Source organism: Ambystoma mexicanum, chromosome 6q (assembly GCF_040938575.1).
Source record: "Ambystoma mexicanum isolate Mex_15411 chromosome 6q, UKY_AmexF1_1, whole genome shotgun sequence".
Taxonomy (NCBI): domain Eukaryota; kingdom Metazoa; phylum Chordata; class Amphibia; order Caudata; family Ambystomatidae; genus Ambystoma; species Ambystoma mexicanum.
The window spans coordinates 773506400-773526360 of NC_090937.1; the positions used below are offsets into that span (position 1 = coordinate 773506400).

Consider the following 19961-nt stretch of genomic DNA (forward strand, 5'->3'; position numbering starts at 1 on the left):
CACCACTCTCTCTACATATAATCCACCCACCCTACTTCCACTCGCTCTGCTCCTAATCACCCACCCTACCCCCACTTCCTCTAACCCCAACCCTACCCCCACTCTTTCTAACCCTACCCTACTCCCATTGACCCTACCCATACCCATCAACCCTACGTCCACTCTATCTAACCTCACCCACTCACCTTACCCCCACTCTCTCTACCTAATCCCCCACTCTCTATAACCCCACCACCCTACCTCCACTCTCTCTTCCCCACCCACCCTACCTCCACTCTCTCTACCCTAACCCACCCATCAAGTCTCCACTCTCTCTACCCCAACCACCCTACCCCAATCACTCTACCACCACAGACCCACTCTACCTCCAATCTCTCTACCCCCACTCAACCTACCTCCCACTCTCTCTACTGACGCCAAAACACACTACCACCACTCTCTCTTCCCCCACCTACCCAACCTCCACTCTCTCGACCCACACTCACCCACCCTACCTCCACTCTCTCTACCCCACCCACCTAGCCTCCCTACTACAAAAACCCACCTGCCCTACCTCCGCTCGCTCTTCCCCCACTCTCTCTACCCACACCTTTCCGTATACCATGGAAATTCATGGAAAACTACAGACACAGGGAGGGGTAACACAGGAACAGTTGAATGAATGCACCACAATCATGCTTTTCATGCCTAACTAAACTTTCACTAGGCATCATTTGTGGAAAAATTACATTAATCTGACGACGTCTTGATTTGCTATGCGTTTCATACGGTTTTCGCTGGTTCATTTTAGAAAAACATGCTTGCAGTGGCCTAATCATCAATGAGATAGAGCTAATGGGTCGCATTCAGCAAGATTTGCTCAATGCAAATGAGAGGATGCCTGGGGCATCTCATAGTTTCACCAGACATGCTTGATGTTACACTGGGGTGAATCTGGATACGCTCCGAGAGCACGTTATACTAGTGTGCAAGGACAATTCCATCAAGTGTGCTCAGTACACCTTGGTGACAAAGTGAAAATCCAGCTCCTCTGTAAATCTTAGTAGAACAGTCAAGGCGAGACTTTGGCATGGACCAAGCATTTCCTCCAGAGCAAATCTTCCATGCCCTTCGTCTGCCAAGCAATAACAAGAAAGGAAAGTGCTTACTTGCAGTGCTTTTCCAGCATATTATTTTTCTATGTATTAAGTTTTCAGACACTGCATGTCACCCACAGGTGGCTTGCCACTTCAGTAACTTATTCAAATGCAAAATGGGTCCATGTCCTTTCATCAGTGGTCTGTGTTTCTGGGGTCCTCCTTTTACTGCACATGCAGATTTTTTTTTCTTTTTCTTAATGATGGTTTACTCCAATACCTCCTACTTCCATCACCCCAATTTCCCAACTGTTTTATCTGTTGCTTTGGTTTGACCCAAGTGGAACTCATATAGTAAAACTAGAACATGGAACTAAACACACTTGAAAAGACATGTCACCAGCTGCATACCATGCAGTTATGTGTATATAAAAGAGCATTTACTTTGAGTTCTTACCTCATATGGTGTATATGCCACACATATATCATGAAGAGAACGATTGGGCAGGTTGCAAATAGAGAGGAGTGTATGAGTAGGTCGCTCACCTGCTTCGCTGTTTTCAGGAAGGAACGCTTCATAGAGACTCTGTGTAAATGTAATGCCTCCCTCCTTTCCTGGCATTTCGATGACTACGAGACCAGTGGCGGTCCGGGCCGGGACACCCTGATCGGCAGCCAGCACTTTAAGAACTTTGGTGCGAAGGGGGTCTGAACCCAGGGCCCTCTGCAGTTGAACCTCCCCCGTCTGCCTGTTTATGTGGAAGTCAGGCTCATCTTCCACAAAGCTAAACTCAACAGTTCCATTAAATCCTTGATCCGCATCCACCGCGCCCACTGTGGCTATGGTCCGGTTCACTGGCGTTTGCGTGGACACGTGAGCAGTGGTGGGATTCTCAGTGAAGTGTGGAGAGTTGTCATTCATATCTTGGACCTGCACTACCACATTCACTGTGGTGCTTCTTCTTGAGCTTGCAATGCTGCTGTCGCTTGCCACTGCCCCGAAATGATACTCCTGCGCAGTCTCTCGGTCCAGAGCCCGTGTAGTTACAATGGTGCCTGTAGTCCTGTTTACATTAAACACCCCTAGGCCGCCAGAGTCAAGAGAATATGTCACTTGCCCATTTAAACCCTCATCATCATCGGAAGCCAAGAGCTCAATCACCAACGACCCGGCAGCTAGGTCTTCCCGCACAGAGGTACAATAGAGGTCCTTTGTAAACTTGGGGGGGTTGTCATTTTCATCCAAGACAACAATGTTTACCCAGGCCTCCATTGCTTTCTGTGGCGTCCCCAGGTCGTAGCATTCAATGGTGAGCGAGAAATTGCTGACTTCCTCTCTATCGACTCCGTGGGTGGCCCACAATTCTCCTGATGTGTTATTTATGGCAAAGTGGTTGCCAGTGTTTCCACCTGGAAAATGAGAATATAGAGAAAAGAAAACATGGTCACAAAACAGCATTCGGCTCCAAATCAATGGCACGCCAGTAGGCTGCCAGGCTGATGATGGAAATAACATAAACCCCAGGCTAGTACAGCTGCTCCTCTCGGGTGCACTTTACATGCGTCCTCTGCTGTAGGAATTATACCTAGCATGTCATTTAAATCCGTGGGTGGCACAGATACTAAATGCAGAACGCCATATCCATTACAGAACAACTATATTGCCAGATGTTCAGATTTTTCTCATTTCACAAATCAACAAACCAGCTTAAAAAGTGTTGTTGCCATGCGTTATGCTCCAAGTTTCCTAATGGTAACAGTTGTGCAAAAGACCAAAACCCTGTGAGTGTTTTTGACAACGAAAGGGGTCAATTGCCTATAGGAGATATTGGAACAATGCCTCGTTTTGCCACACATATGGGGGCATGGGTACCGACATGAGAGAAAGGGCACCTTGCACATAGATTGATTGATTGGTTGTTTATTTATTATGTGCTTATACACAAGTGTTTCAAAGCTCAACCATGCATGGGGGAGACGACATAGGGAAAACAAGACAAACGATCTTACTAGGCATGGTACATTCAGATCATGTAGGTGAACAGAACAGGAAGTGCGTGGGGGGGCAGTAGGGACCAAGTGCACCCAGTCCCATCAGAACATGGGTTAAGTGCAGAGAGGTACTACTCTCATGGGGCGTAACTGAAGTGCAGTAATGCTGCGGCAAGTGCAAGGCCCGGGGGCAAGTGCAGGAGACTAGCGAGGAAAGTTTGGGACCTGTGAGGCTCTGAAGGTACACCAGGCTGCCAGTCAGCGAAACTGAGCAGAGTTGGAGGAGAGAGCAGAACGAGGTGGTAAGCAGGGGAGAGGGAGAGAGAATGAGGAGGCAAGGTGTTTCCAGAACTTAAAGAGATCCGGCTCAAGACAGAGAGAGGCAGCGAGGCTGTTCCAGAGGGAGGCACCTGCAGTGAATAAAGATCTCTCCCCATGTCTCTGGTTGGAGAAGCGTCTCACTCGCAGAGAGTTGAAGGAAGACGAGTGGAGGGCTCAGGAAGGAGAGCATTTAGGAAGAGAGCATTGCAGATAGAGTGGGCCCAGGCCACAGAAAGCCTTGTGGACAATGCAAAGGATCTTGAACCTAATCCTTGCAGCCTCAGGGAGCCAGCAAAGGGATTTCAGGAATGGAGAGATGTGGTCCCTGTGCTTGAGGCTAAGGATAAATCTTGCGGTTCTCTTCTGGATGAGGTGAAGAGGACAGAGGGTAGAAGATGGCAGGTTGAGTAAGAGGCTATTGCAGTAGTCCATCCTGGAGAGGACCATGGCTTTGGAGATGGTGAGCTTCTGGGGGAAGGTGAGAAAAACATTATATGTGATGTGCTAATGGTAAAACAGGTGGTATTTGCAAATATCACCTGTTTTGCTGCTATTTCTGATTATGGGAATTGTTAGCCATTGGGGAAAGAACACTTACTCAAGAGTGCAGGCATAGCCTCCACTCACAATGGCATCACATGTGAGGACTATATTTCCTCATACAGTAATGTTGTGACTCGCCAATGGAGTGCTATGGGACACCAGACAGAATGGGGAGTAAACAAAATCCTAAATTAGGTGGCAAGTCACCATTAACAACACTTGCAGTGACAATAACTTGGTTTGGCGGTAATAGTATTGTTAGTACCGCCAAACCTTTAATGAGGCCTGTCGTGTGCCCAGTTCCCCTGGCCCTTACACTCTGCAGATTATACATGGACACCAACTTTGCCTTTGAAGTTAACATTTATATTCTTTTGTGTTTCTTCCATGCGCTCTTGAGTGTCTGTTCTGTTGTGCTTTGCCTCTTCTACTCCTGCATGATTTAAATGCCTAGCATGTATGCAGTGGCAGCTGGTAATTTTTTTAAGTGAAGGGGGTGTTAATATTTTTCCCAGATATGACATAGCGAGCAAGCATAGTGAGGGAGCGAGAAGCAATCAAAGTGGGTTCGGCGAGGGAGGCTTCTGTCCCGAGACCTTTTTAAAATAATGAGTTAAAATGGTGCATTTTAGAGCACACTTTTAAGAAAAATTGGGTAAAAAGAGAGACAGTTTGCAACTGGTTTTGTAGGGTGACTCATTAAAAAATCCAATAGATGCAAGTCACCAACAGTGTACAAGAGCATTTCTCCAACACATTATCATGATGCCTTTGCCCACAATATGTTTCAGTAGAAAACATGTCCACAGTGGCTATGCCCATACATTTCCATGCTGGCTGCATCAATATATGCTAGTATTTTCAAATAAGAACAGACTCATGTTTCTTTGCGCATAATGCCAGTAATGATACTACGGGAAAACAAACATGTCCATGCTTGTTCTGCCAATATATGTCAGTATCCTCACATTAGAACATACTACAGTTGGCTTTACCATTAAACATGCATTCCACAGGACATGTCCAGACTGGCTGCACCAAAATGCCAATCTACATATAAGATAACACTTATCATGTTTGCTTCATCAAAGATGCCCAATACAAAAATGGCATGCCGCAGTAAGAATAATAGCACTGATCGTGCTAGATTTATCAAAGATGCTCAATCCAAAATGTCATAACACATAAACATGGCTAGACTGGTTGCATTGAAATATGTCTGTAGCTACATTATAATACTTATCATGCTTGATTTATCAAAGATGCCCAATACAAAATGTCTTGCCACAATAAGAAATGACTAGACTGGATGCATACAAATGCCAATCTAGCTTCATAGTAACACCTATCATGCTTGCTTTATCAAAGCTGCCCAACACAAAATGTTATAGCACAATAAGAAAAGGATAGACTGGCTGTGTTAAAATGCCACTCTAGATACGTTATAACAATTTCTATGCTTGCTTTTTCATTGATGCTTAGCAATAAATGCCATGCCTTCCCCCTGGTGTGCCAGCGCCTCACACTCAGACATGAGATCATGTGATTATGTGTGAGTGAGGCATTGCAGGGGCCAGGGGCAGATGCATGCAAGGTGCTGCAGTCCTAGGGTATAGCCATGGCATTTTCTACTGGACATAGATGCCAAATAAAATCTGCCATGCCTGCCCCTGGGGCCCCCAGCACCCTGCAGGCACACAATCAATTGTGTGTGTGGGAGGTGCTGGGGGCCTGAGCATGGCATTTTCTACTGAGCATCTATCATGGATGCCCATTAATAAATGATATGACTACCCAGGGGCACAGGGGTCTGGCATGGTACTTTTTACTGGACAACTTTCATGGATGCCCAGGAAAAATAAAATTACATGCCTGTCCTTTGGGTCCCTGCTCCTCACACACATACACAATCAATGTGATTATGTGTTTATGCCGCGCACTGGTTGTCCAGGGGGCAGGCATAGTATTTTTTACTGCACCTCTATCACAGATACCTTGCCAGTCCCCTGGCCTCCTATCTATTGCAAATACCAGGCCTGTCCCCTCGACCACCAGCATCTCAAACACACAAAATCAATGTGGTTGTATGTATGTGAGGCTCTGGGAGACACTAATGGAAGATTACCAACACTTCTCAACATAAGCAGGTACTCTGGAATACAATACCTGAACTTATGTGTTTTCATTTCAAGCGCTGCTTTGAGCTAGTCACTACACGTCTCACCTGATGGTCTCTTGTTAGCAAACCACATCTCCACTTGAATGTGCATGCTTACTCTGCCCAGCCCTACATACATTGCTCACCATACATGCCCTCTCACTCCTCACTTCTAGACAGTAAAAGGCCTTAAATCTATTGAAGTAAGATATTTTTTTTTTCCAAACAGTTTTTTTATTGTTTCAATACAACTTAGCAAAATAAAACAACAAAAATAAAACAGGCCCCATCCGGGGCACAGCGCCTTCGAACCCTCCACTCACCCTCCCTCCTGACTCCTTCTATTGCTCCCAAACAACATGAAGTAATTGTAAAGCTGGTACAACAGTACATCATCTCAAGGCTGGGCGCCGCTAGTATCTCTAGTCCACTGCCACGGCAAGTGCTGATTGCCCCTTCATGCTGCCCAGTCCGGATGCAGGGGGCCCAATTCCCCCGACGCGGTTTGGGCTGGAGGGGCTGCCCTATTTTCTGCCCTTTAATGATCTCTGCGGAGGTCCCCAGAGGGGAACCTTGTAGGTCGGTGTGGTGGGGCATCCGTGCCCTCAGAGGTGACATGTAGAGCCCATTCCTAAAGGGTGCCCAGTAGTCCTTGGGTCTGCTGTGGGAGGGAAGTGTTAGGTTGAATTGAGTCTCTCTCCGTTCACAGTTTGACATAACCGTAAGCCAGTGCAGGAATGTGGGGGGTCTGGTGGCTCCCCAGGACCGTGCCACAAGTGATCTTGCCACCACTGAGGCTATGCTGAGAAGTCGCTTCTCACTATTGGTTCCCTCCTCAAACAGGGCGAGAAGCCAAACCTCGGGAGATGTTGGTATGTGGATATCGACCATTTTTGTCATGACTTCGACTATCTTTTCCCATAGAGGTTGAATTTAGGGCATGGCCAGGTTACATGGAAGAAACAAGCCAGTACTAGTTCTGCAGTTCGATGGTCTAAGTGGGTAGATCTTCTTTAAGTGGAGGGGGAAGTAGTACACTTGGTGTCGATATTAAAAGTGTATAAAGCAGAATATATTGTTGGCGGATATGTTTTGGATTGGGTGCAAATCTGTCCCTTTGACTATCAGTTAGTGAGTGTCCCAGGTTGCCCTCCCGCTTGTCTTTATACTGGGTTGCTCGATGAGGCCTAAGGCACTGAGCCAGGCGATATAGGGTTGAAACTAATTTCCCTGTGGACACTTGTGTGGTGATATTTGCCATGATTGGGGCAACAGGGGGGAATCCGGGAAATCCGGCCATCTAGCACGCAGCATCCACTGCAATCGGTAATACAGAAACAACGTTATTGGGTTCCATTCGCCTTTGGCTTTAAGGTCTTCCCAGAGTATGAATGTGCCCTGTGGGGAGATCTCCCCTATTGTTTCGATCTGTAGCTGTGTTGAATGAAAAGTTTCTTGTGTGTAAGAAGTATACCACGGACGCTGTAGATGGCCATAGTGGGGGAGTACCATTGTCCCAGTTCCACAAGGTTAGCCAAGGGATCCCAGGCCCTAAGAGTGATCGCCGCTGGTTGTTCTTCAGCCTTATCGCAGTGCTCCCATGTGCCCCACAACAGACCCCTCAGGTCATCTGGCCGGCCTAGAGCTTTCTCCAGGATCGTGTGAGGTAAGTCAGTCGTCGGGGTCCACCACCAAGCCACTATTGGGCCTGGGCAGTCAGAAAGTATAGGAATAGATTGGGGATGTATAGGAGCTTGGGGTGGACCACCATTTTTAAAAGCGAAATTCTAAAAGCCTCGGAACTAGGAAGACACTCCCAGGTATCTACCCTGTGCTCCAACGTTTGGAGGGTCGCCATATAATTCTCCTCGTAGAGCTTAGGGGGAGATGTGGACAAACAAATGCCTAGGTATGGAATCCTTTAAGGTCAGCAGGCAAAATCACTTCCAATGTTGTGTGAGATAACGCACAGAGTGAGCGGGATGACCTACGACTTAGACCAATTAATACGCAATCCAGATAGGGTTCCAAATCTAGTGACTTCCTCCACCACTGGGCAAAGGTTCGTTCGTGGGTGCTTGACGTATACTAACATATCGTCTGCATATAGAGAGATGATGGATGTGTGTGAATGGAGTGTTCTCCCCCTGTGTGTGGTAGTCTCTCAAGGGACATGCCACCGGCTCAATTGCAAGGGCAAATAATATAGGGGAAAAAGGGCATCCCTGCCTAGTGCCCCGGGATGGGAGGATGGGTTCAGATTGTTTACAGTTAGTATATACCAGGGCCCAAGGGCCGTATATAGCAATTGGAGCCAATGTAGAAACATATTGCCCAGGCCTGAACGGCGAAGGTCCTCAAACAGAAACGGCTATTCAACGCCTTTTCTGCATCCAGTGCGGCCACCACCATGTGAACCGTCTGGTTCACATTATGCATTAGAGTGAAAAGTCTTCGCAGGTTGTTTTGAGTAGATCGGCCTGGTATAAACCCTGACTGATCAGGGAGGACCAGACTGGGCATATGTGATAAAAGCCTATCCGCTAATAGTTTTGCTATTATCTTGTCATCAATGTTCACCAGGGACAGAGGCCTGTAGGGCGAGCATTTACTGGGGTATTTGTCAGATTTAAGCAGGACTGTCACCAGGGCCGTCCTGGTTGACTCTGGGAGCAGCCCAGATGAGCTGGCCAATATAAACATATTCCTCAAGTGTGGGATGAGGAGATTGGGAAAAGCCTTATATATATTGGCCGTAATGCCATCTATTCCCCGGGCCTTATCATTAGGGAGTGACCTGACAACCTTGATAAAGTCTTCATCTGAGGGAGGATTATTTAACGAGGAGCCCGCTTTTGGGTCCAGCCACCCCAGGGCGACCCTGTCCAAGTATTGGGCGATAACATCATGGCTGACTGTTAGCCGAGAGGTAAAGATTCTCCCATAGTATTTCCGAAAAGCGTTGTTTATTTTCCCTGGCTCCCTACTTCTCCATCAGGCGATTCAATTTCTACTATGGGATTGAGGTGGCGTTCCTGCCTGATGGCCCATGCCAGGGTCTTACTGGGTCGGTCCTCCTCCCCGTATCTAGCAGTTACTATCAGATCACCCAGAAACCGCTCCTCACTGATCATGAGTGTACGAATCTCGTCCCTGTTGCGCTCCAGTTCGGCTCGAAGCTCATGGGAGCCTTGGTCGGCCTGTTGGGTCTCTAGGCCCTTCAGTTCTGTTTCCCTAGAGGAGATAGATCTACAGATGCCTTTTAAGACCACACCCCTCTGGGAAATGCACCAACCCCGAAAATACACTTTAAAAATGTCCCACAATACTCTGGGATCATGGTCTGAGAATATTTATTTGGAAGAACTCGACAATGGCCTTACGTATGTCTTCGCGGAAAGCTATATCTTCGAGCATGGGCTCTGAATCTCCAGCTGAGCTGTTTTGAAGGTGATACCGGGCCTGTGAAGTGCACCAGGACTGGGGAGTGGTCAGTTAGGGTCCGAGGTAATATCTGTACCTGGCGGGTTACCCGAGCCAGTTCTGAGGACATGTGAATATAGTCAATCCTGGATGAGCTCCCATAGACGGTTGAATAATAAGTGAATTTGCAAGCATTAGAGTGATGGAGACGCCATACATCGATGAGCATGTAATCTGCTGCGATGGTCTTCCATTTTTGGGCTGCCCTTGCTGGGGCAGTTTGAACAGAGGAGGACCTGTCCAAATGTAGCGACAGCACAATTTTGCAATCCCCAGCCCACACCACTTTGTGGTTCAGAAAGGAGCGTAAATGGAAAAAATCAGGGCAGTCATAGTTAGGACCATATATATTAACAAAGAGGGTGAACTACCCTGCTATCTCCCCCGCGACCAGAATAAAGCGACCCTCTGGGTCCGCCTTCTGAGTGTGCAGTTTGAAGTTCACGGTATGGTGTATATAAATTGCCACCCCTCGGGAGTGGGAAGTGTAAGAAGAGCCATATCTGTGGATACCCCCCCAGCCATTGACGGGAGTTTGTGATCTTTACCCAAGTGGGTTTCTTGGGGGCTGAGGACATTCACGTGGTGGTTTTTGGTGTAGTTCAAAATCCTTTGTTTTTTTTTCCCCGTTAGTGAATCCCCGAATGTTCCATTACATTAGTGTAATGTCCGTATTTGAATGTGGATCGTCCCTAAGAGGCACCACCATGTTGGGGTCGGGCCACGATGCATATAAGAATAGTGAGTTGTACCATTAGTGACTTCAATTGAGTGAGCAAGAAGGTTGTTGGTTGCTAGGTGAGCCCGGAGTCGAGAGAGCTCAATGGGGAATTCCCCCCTCCCCTTTCTTGTGGGCGCTGTGTCATAACTTTCATTAAACCTCGAACTTGAACTTCCCCCTCTCCTCCGTCCCATGCGAGAAACCCCAATCTACCGGCCGACGCAGCACGCCCCCCCACCCAGACAACATAAAAGAACAACTCCAAGTGGGAATACTGTGCCACAGGGCATGGGGGGTGCTGGCGGCCGCTGTGACTTCTATTGTCGAGAGGCTATTATTCATACCCTTTACACTTCATTCCTCTACCATATAATAAGATTAACTCCTATAGCTGCCACGTGGAACACGAGGTATGGCCCCAGGGGGCCCGGAAGATCAACTAGTTGGTTGCCTGCTCTTCCGGTCTTTTAGTTCAGGAGGGGCTACGAGGGGGCTCCTCAGGGTCTGGAATTTCTGCAGCGAATCTCTCTGCTGAATCTGGAGATGTAAAGAATAGAATTTTGCCATTGTGGACCTCCATGAGCTTAGCCGGGTACAGCATTGCTTTTTTCCTCAGGATATTTTTTGCATTTTGGAATGGCTTCCTTTGGTCTTGTACTTGCTGACTGAAGTCCTGAAAGAGGAGTATTGTCACTGATCCCCACCTTAGCACCTTCTTCTCTCTTGCCGCCCGTAGCAGGATGTCCCGGTCCTATTAATTAAAGACGTGAGCAATAATGGCCCTCTCAGGGGCCCCCAGGGGAGGTCTGTTTGCTAACAAGCAATGGGCCATTCCACCAGAAAGAGGTTTGTGACGGGCGGGTTGTCGAGAACTTCCAGCAGTAATTTTTCCACAAACTGTTCCACATTGTCTATCTGAGTGACCCCTGTGATCCTTATGTTGTTTCTCCTGTATCTCCCTTCAATATCTACATTCTTGGCTACGACTCTCTGCACCGTTTGCTGTAATGAGGTGACCTTGCGTTGAAGTACAGCAATTTTGTCCTCATCCTCTCCATTCTATGCTCTGCTTCGGACATCCTGCCACACAACTTGTCACTATGAGCCACAGATACATCCACTTTGCACGTTAATGCATCGATTTTGGCCCCGAGGTTGTCCATGCTCCCTTTAAGTGCCAGCAGGGTTTGATTGAGACCCGAGAAGTCAATCTGGGAGGGCCCCGGGTTATTGTCTTGAAGTGGTGGGTCTTGATCTGATTTGGCAAACTGCTCCATTTTCTTCTGGTTTCCCATTCCAAACGGATCCCCTGCTATTGAGTCAGCTGCCTTGGTGCTAAGGGCCCGCAGAGGGCACCCGAGGATCCGCCACCCCCCGCCAGGATGATGAAGGCAGTTAGGTGTTACAAACCTTCCGCTGCTGCCAAGCTTGGCCCAGTGAGTGACAGTTGTCGAGTGGGTGATGCTTGGGCCCAGCTGGTGACCCACGCCCTCAGGCTCCGTGGGGGGGGTTAAGGTGAGGCGAAGAGGTGTGATAGCCACAGATTTGTTGATTCTGCTCCAGATTAGTTCCTAGAGCCACAATTGTCATTACCCCCACTGTGGCAGCAAACCCTAGGAGGTATGGGGGGGAATCTGCTGAGAAGAAGGCAGGCTGGTTGGCGCCAGTACCAATTATACCAAGTGGGAGCAGGCCCGGTGTGCTCCGGCACAGGTTCAACCCCCCAAGGGGTGTTCCTACCCGGTGTAATTGCAAAAGCGGGTAGCAGGTTGAATGGGTGTATTGCAGAAGACTTATAGGGCTGGAGCCAGATAGCACCAGTAAAGTTTGTTGTCCCCAGAGAGCGTGGGTGTCACGTCCCATGTACTGTGCCAGTGTGTTCCTGACCATGTGGACCGCAGTTGTCCAAGCCATGGTTTGTGGGGGGGCGGAGTGATTGTTTGGAAGTTCCCCCGTCCCAGCACCCTGACTCACCGCAAAATCCAATGGGGAGCGATGATCTCAGCTCCGCTCCAGGCCGGGTCTCGCTGCGTTGTGGATGTTGAGATGTGAGATTGGGCTCGGGCCGGCAGGTGGAGGGGGAGATGGCCGCGATGAGTATGCTGTAGGGGGGTTCGATACTGTCTCCAGCCCGGAGTATGGTGTGCACCCCGCTAGTATTGATCTTGGGCCCGGCCTCCTCCAGGTCTGGGCTGGCCCAGCAGGGAAGGCTACGGGCCTGTGAGTTTATGGGCCTTGCTGTCCGATTGCCCAGCGAGTTGGTGCGCAGGCACCCTGTCAGTCTCACAAGACCAGAGGTCTGGGTGAGTTTGTGTCGCAAGGTTCACTGAGCGGCGCTGGTGCGGCGCGCCGGGGCACTGTGGCGTTGGGTGGCAAACTGGGCACAGCAGCTGCACCTGGCAGACCCGGATAGAGCACGAGTATCCCAGCTAAATTCGGGTCCTCTTCCGGAGGGGATATATTATGAGCGCAGGTCCCTCCTGCAAGCCGGAGCTCCCCACGTCAAGCGTCGTAGGCTCAGATCGCTGCCGGGACCACTGCCGTTAGGGGATGGTCTTCCCGCTGGGCTACAGTCACATCGTGTAGAGAGCCCAGGAGTTCTTCAGGTTATCTCAGGATCTGCAGGGTCCCGTGGGGCCTCAGTGGCAACCCGGGCTGCGGGTTGTGTCCGGCTTCGGTGCAGAGTCAAAAACACAGCTGATAACTTTAGAACACAAGATATATTTCCATATGTAAAAGCCTCCGACTGAGCACCTTCCCGCAGCGGCCATCTTGTGTGCCATGCAACAGCACCCCCCGAAGTAAGATACTTTTGACTTTATGTATAACTCTCCACTGGGTGGTCTTTTATCTACGTCTAGCCTTCTGGAAAAGGAAGTGCCAGACATGCACTGGTTAAAGGCCTTGTTTTCTCTATTGCTTGTGCATAACTGAGGGTAAAGTTATGATGGTTATTTCCTTTTAACCGGATACCATGTCCAGTGTAATTGGCTACTTGATGAGGAACTTGCATTTCATAATAGCGCAGCACAACAGACATTAATACAGTGTTAGCGAAAAATGTAAATGCTTGCTTTTTATCTCCCAGTTGTAGGTGCCATATGTACTCATGGCAATTAATATGAAAAACTTGCCAGTTAAATCACATCTTCATTTTGAGCACTGAATGAACTAGGAGAACCGAACAGATCATGCATAATTGTCATTCTATAAATATATTTTGTATATTCAGAACAGATCTAAAATACATTGTTGTGCACTGTGAAACTGCAGGGCCCTATGTGCTTAGACGCAGCCCCTCACTTGAAAGAGAAGTGTACAAAATCTAAAACAGAATGCAATTATTTCATAAATATTTGCCACATATCTAATACTATGAAGATGATACTGAATTCTTTTAAAACACTACTATGAAAAAATACTGTTTCTTTGACTTCTTTGTTTTTGTTCCTGCAAAGATTTGCTCATACAATAAACCCAACTAAGTTAACAAAATATATATTTCTTAATGCAAAATCAATATAAAGTATTCAATTATAATTATTCAAAATATAGAAATACAATAAACACCATCTATGCCAAATGTTAAAATTTTACAAACATTGAAAACATTAACAATTACAATTTCACTAAGTTTATATAATGCCTCACAAAAGAACTACTCATCACTCATATCACTATCATGCATTCCACAACCACACTTCATTTACTACAAACAACTCGAATAAGTATCAAAGGTACAAAATGTAACTGATGTACAATGCCATAAAGTAAGTAATTCCTTGAGAATCAGCTAAACAGAAATGTCATGGTTTCTAGCAGTTAGACATGTTTCAGTTTGTTCTGCTAGTGTTGTTTAAACTGGTTAAATCATAACATTTGAGGGATTTTTCTTTGTCTTTTTGGCAAAAAAGAGTTTAGTTCGTTCCTTTTGATTCCTCACAGTACAACAGTGAAGATCCAAAAAATGTTGGCAGAATCATTATTAGTTGTCAACGGTCACCCTATTTGCCGTCCCATTACAACACCACTGTACTACAATATTGGTGGTAAGGTGGGGGATTTTCATCCAGCAAAATTCTGGAGGTAAATCCTTCACCTTACTGAAAAAAAAGGCAGAAGTGGTGGAATTACCACCAGGGGTCATTCTGCCAAAATCCCTTCAGAGTTTTTTGGACTCCAGAAAATGGGGACTAACACCACCTACCTGTAATCCCATGGTAAATCTGCAGAACCAAGTAGCTTTAACAGTAATTCCATGTGGTGGTATTTTGATAGATTTACCACCGAAATACCGCCAAACTTGTAATGGGGCCTGTATGTGTTCCCAGCTGGGCCCTGCCACTACATGCAGACTCCCTTAATAAATCAGGGACCCTATGTACAGGTACCCGTGGCTGCAGGATGTTATACATGATCTAATCATCATATCCTGTGATCAGCACGATTTAATATATTATTGTTTGTGTACTTTATAGCAGTGTCGCACAAAACCAAGTCAATTGATTGCAGCTTAGTCTTTTAGAGTTATTATAAATCAGATGTGATTGGTTGGTTTAAGCCTCTATCTCATTCCAACTCAATTGTGTGAAACCCAGCAACAAAGGGCTGCAGCCAAACACATTCAGCACTTGCTGCTCTTCTAAGGACTTCCCCATCAGAGGCCTGGCCCTCGGGCTGCTCCCCGGTCAACCACCACTTGCTCAACAACCAATGTCGACTTGCTCCTCTCCACCTTCAATCAGAGCATAATAACCCTAAACTGCACAATTAACATTGCACCATGTGAGGAAAGCACCATGCATCCCCTTGTACAACCTGAAACTCACAGATAGTTAAAAAACATGGTAGCAAAACAAACCACAGTCTGATCTTGATGCACTCAAGCAAGTATGAAGCACCAGGTGCACACTCATGAACACATGAATACGTCTACGGCTAAACGCCACACTTCTACAATAACCAAGGAAGTTAACAAAACCAGATCCTTCTTTCAGGCAATAAAAGACGGTTATGCCCGGACTGAATCACCCATTGATCAATCAGTGTGACAATGCCACACAATCAAACCTTTCTTTATCAGTACAATCTCGATAAACCATCACCCACATCAGCGACACCCTACCACTGCCGATACTGAGCCATCCAAATTCAGGCCCTTTCCAGCCAAATAACTGTCCATCGTCCTGACATCCCTCAGACCCATCACTTATGAGTATGCCAGCTGACCCTCCACCCTCATAAAGCTCATAAAGGGCAAAGCAATCTTTCCCCTTCTCCACATTCTCACAGAGGGGACATTTTATGCCTCTATGCAAACCGCCCTACTATAGACCCTTCTGAAAAAGGAGAACCTGTCAATAAATGATCTGTAGAAAGGCCACCCAAATACCAAGCTTCCCTTTCTTGGAAAAGTGCTTGAAAAAGCATTAAACTACATTTTCATGAATAAATATATCATCAGGATCTACTAAAGGTTCACCATTCTGGGCTCAGGAACAGATGCTGTGCAAAGACAGCAACTACACAGGTTGCCCATGATTCCTTACACACCAGTGTGCAGCCCAGGTCTCCCTCTCCGGCTTTTCTTGTATCTGCTCTTGGCTGTTTCCTTTTATCCCATTGCTCTCTTCTCTTGTTACTTTCCCCTCCTGGTCCCGTCCTTGTGCTCCCTGCACATTCCCCTCTCCCACCTACTCCCCTACCACTTGCCGATAGGTTGGTGGGCCCTCGCACGTGACCGGAATGGGCCTGAGCATCAGGGACCTTATCCCCTGCACTGCACACACTGGGCCTTTACACTGCCTTCCAGTGCAGGGTGCGGCGGAGGGGAGTCTCCCTCTCTGGCTTTCCTTTACTCCGATTTGTACTGTTTTGTTCCTTTTCCCCCCATTGATTTTTTCGCTCATTTCTTTCCCCTTGCGTTCCCATCCTTGTGCTCCCCACCCATCCCAACTCCCACCTCCTGCACTACCCTTTGCTGTTAGATTGGTGGGCCCTCCCACATGACCGGAATGGGCCAGAGCGCTAACGATCTTATCCCCTGAGCTGCTCATACTGGGCCTTTCCACTGCCTTCCAGCACTGTGTGCAGTCGAGGGGAGTTTCCCTCTCTGGCTTTCCTTTCATTCACTTTTTGCTGTTTCTTCCCTTTTTCCCCATTGCTTTTTTCGCTCTTTTCTTTCCCCTCATGTTCCCTTCTTTATGCTCCCCCACCCCCACTCACACCCTACCCCTTGCTGATAGGTTGGTGGTCCCTCCCACGTGACTGGAATGGGCACTAGCATGGGGAACCTTATCCCCTGATCTGCACACACTGTGTCTTTACACTGCCTTCCAGTGCAGAGTGCAGTCGGGGTGAGTCTCCCTCTCTGGCTTTCAGTTAATCTGTTTTTTGCAGTTTCTTCCCCCCTCCATTGCTGTTTTCTGTTGTTTCATTCCCCTTGCATTCCTATCCTTGTTATTCCCACTCCTACCTCCCGCGCTACAGTTTGGCGTAAGGCTGTTTGGCCCTCCCACATGACCAAAATGGGCCTGTGCACCGGAGAACATATTCCCTTGCGCTGCACACACTGGACCTTTGCACTGCCTTCCAGCGTAGTGTGCAGTCAAGGGGAGTTTCCCTCTCTGGCTTTCCTTTAGCCCACTTTTTGCTGTTTCCTTCCTTTTCCCTCATTGATTTTTTCTCTTGTTTCTTTCCTCTCACATTCCCATCCTTGTGCTCCCTTCCCATCCACACAGCCCGCCCATAAACCTTGCCGATAGCTTGGTTGGCCTACCCAAGTGACTGGAATGGCTCCTCTTTTCTGACTTCCTCAGGGCAGCCTTGCCCTGGGCAGCCAGCTAAGGGCCAGAGGCACAGGGCAGTTCACCTCTGGGCAACTCTCATTCCCAGTATGCTCATTTTTACACATGAACGCCTGACAGAAAGTCCTACAGCGACAACTCAGGTAAGGTGGTATGGGCGGGGAGCACAGCGGTTACTGTGCTCTGGTAAAACCCTGTCAGTAGATTATGCCAGCATGTCCTTGCATCAATATGCAGATGGCACACAGCTGTGACAGTCAGCTATGCCAAAACACATCTCAGGGCTAAAATGCTGCCTAGAGCTCATTCATTGGACTATATCTGAAATCCAACCGCACAAAAGTCCATGCTCCTCTGAAACCTGACCAAATTATATTTCAAACATGGAATTTGAAGGCTTCACACTAAAGCTAGAGCCAAGCACCAAATCACTAGCCTCCTCTATCGAGTGCAGCCTTTCCTTCGAAGCTCGCATTGCCAGACCATCCCAGGACGCCTGGCACCAATTGACATTATTATGTGACATCAAGCCTTTCTTGCCAGCCTATGATTTCAGGACTGCAATACAGTCCCTGGTTCTACCATTGCCAGATGGAGGGGGGAGTAAGTTCTCTCGTGCTTCTGTCTCAAACCTCATAACACTCAACGCGGTTCATCAGGCACAGCCAGAGAAATCACTGTTATCAGAAAATATGAACCCAGCCAGCTCACTCTGAGGGAACTACACTGTTAACCAATACAAGCCTGAATAATCTTTAAAGCAGCCTGTATCACATGCAAGTCTGTGGCATATCAATAATTACCCACCCTGGACGAAAGGTAGGCCACTTGGGAAGCCAGCACAATTCCATAAAGTAGAACATCACAAGACTGCAAATTAAGACATTTGAAAAAGAGCACAATGAGAGGCGGCTATGTAGCCCGCTGCATCCTGGGGCTATGGCACAACATCCCAATCCATCTCCACACAGCACCACCATCACTGAACATCATGCTATTCAAATAACTTGTCGAAAAGGCATGGTGCCCAATGAACTATCCATCAGAGAGCTCAGCTTTCACCCACCAGACATCCAGCCTTGCCCTGACCACCCTCCTGTAACGGCTCTATTTATTGCACTGGTATCATGCATGCAGTGTATATTTACTTACCCACAATCCTATACTGGACAGTGCCATTACTACCTGCGTCCAGGTCAATAGCCACCGCAGTAAACACGGCGCCTGGTTCTTGACTCTCCCAGATATGCACTGCAGCAAAGGGAAGGAGAAGCTTGGGAGCGTTGTCATTTTCATCCAGTACAGTGCACAAGATGGTTGTTGTGCTGGATAAAGAAGGGCTTCCACCATCTTTCACTAAGACTAACAGAAAATGAGAAAGACAATTCAAGTGACAGAAGAGTTGGGCACAAGCACTTCCCTTAACTGTAGGTTGCTTTTTAACAAATGTAATACCATAAATCACAGTCGACCTCATTACAAGTGTTGCGGAAAGGCAACAACGGCGCCGGTAGTGCTATCGGCGCCGTTGTTACCTCTCTGTAACATTACGAGTTTGCTCGCGGGTTCCGCTCTGGACGCCTGGTGAGACCAGACGTCTAGAGCGGCACCGGCGAGCAGACCAGGATGCTAACAACCGTGTCGTCCTTAACAGTATCGTTGTTAGCATCCACCCCATTCACATTGAGCCCTCTGGGGGCTCAATGGGAATGGGGACGTACCAGGTCCGGGTCCCGAAAATGGGAATTACCAGGCCCGCAAATGTCGGAATGACCCGGTAATTCCCATTTTTCGGGACCCAGACTCGAGTTTGGGGGCAGCCATGCCGGTAAAAACGGCATGGCTACCTCCAAACTCATAATGACGCCCAGTGTCTTGAAACCAGTCAAAGCTCTCGTCAACTTTTAGAACACTGCATCATCAATACTTAAATTATTATTTAGCAAGAGCAAATATTGCATCATCTTAGGGTTTAATTTTATATAGGCATACCATGGTATGCTCTGGTACTGACATCATTTGACAGGTATTGCTATCAAATACTACACATTTCCATTAAAAACACTGGTACTCTTGCCATTGCTAGCTTTTGATTTTAAAACCTGTCTACTCACACTATGTGCCATGTTTCATATAAAAATGCACTTACTTGCACACTTTGAGGTATTGCCACAATGTATCGATCCTTTGCAACGTAGTTTAATTAAATGTCTGCGTACCAACACAATTGTTGTTAATTTCCATTAAATGCCAACATATGTTCCCAAATGCCAAGAGATTGGCATCAAATGCAAAGGTGTACTTCCCAATTCCAGTCTGCCGGGGACTGACATGAAATGGCCGTGTACTCACCCCGCTGCTCGGAATCTCCATCAAATGTCCATGTTACCCCCACACTGCCAGCGATTAGCATGGCATTCTCAGGTATGTGTTTATCCCTTCACCCCTTGGACCTCTTCTTTTATTATGGAGCTGCACAAAAGGGGAATGAAGAAAGGGAATCAATCTGCTCGCTGCAGCAGCGGTCCCAGGTAGAGGAGTCGGGCGGCGGTCCACGAAGAAATGACAACGGCAATGCTGGACTCTTGTGCCATGCACCAGCAGTATAGGAAAGCCAATGCAGTGGGGCGGTGCTGCCGGATCAGGCTTTCAGCGGGAGTTGGGCCTGGAGTCTTGGACTCTACCTCCACCCCACAGCACACGGCTGGCTCGGCCACAATGACTTTGTGGTGGTGCTGCAGAGGTTGAGGTGTTGTAGGAAGTAGGGACGTCATGCCCTTCTTGCACTGACAGTAACGAGAGGGGTAACATTACATGTGCTGTTCTCTGCTTCGACTTTTTGTGGCGAGATAATGGGTCAT

The 19961-nt window shown here is 47.6% G+C and overlaps 1 protein-coding gene across 1 annotated transcript in view; it reads right to left on the reverse strand.

The window, feature by feature from the left end:
- The window catches only part of DCHS2 (dachsous cadherin-related 2), a 1925309-nt gene that overhangs the window by 379529 nt on the left and 1525819 nt on the right, over nt 1-19961 (reverse strand). The window contains exons 12-13 of the mRNA XM_069631304.1: nt 18253-18462; nt 1623-2486 (exon numbers count right to left, since the gene is read on the reverse strand). Of these exons, the coding sequence (XP_069487405.1) occupies nt 1623-2486; nt 18253-18462 (1074 nt within the window). The remainder of the gene's footprint in view (nt 1-1622; nt 2487-18252; nt 18463-19961) is intronic.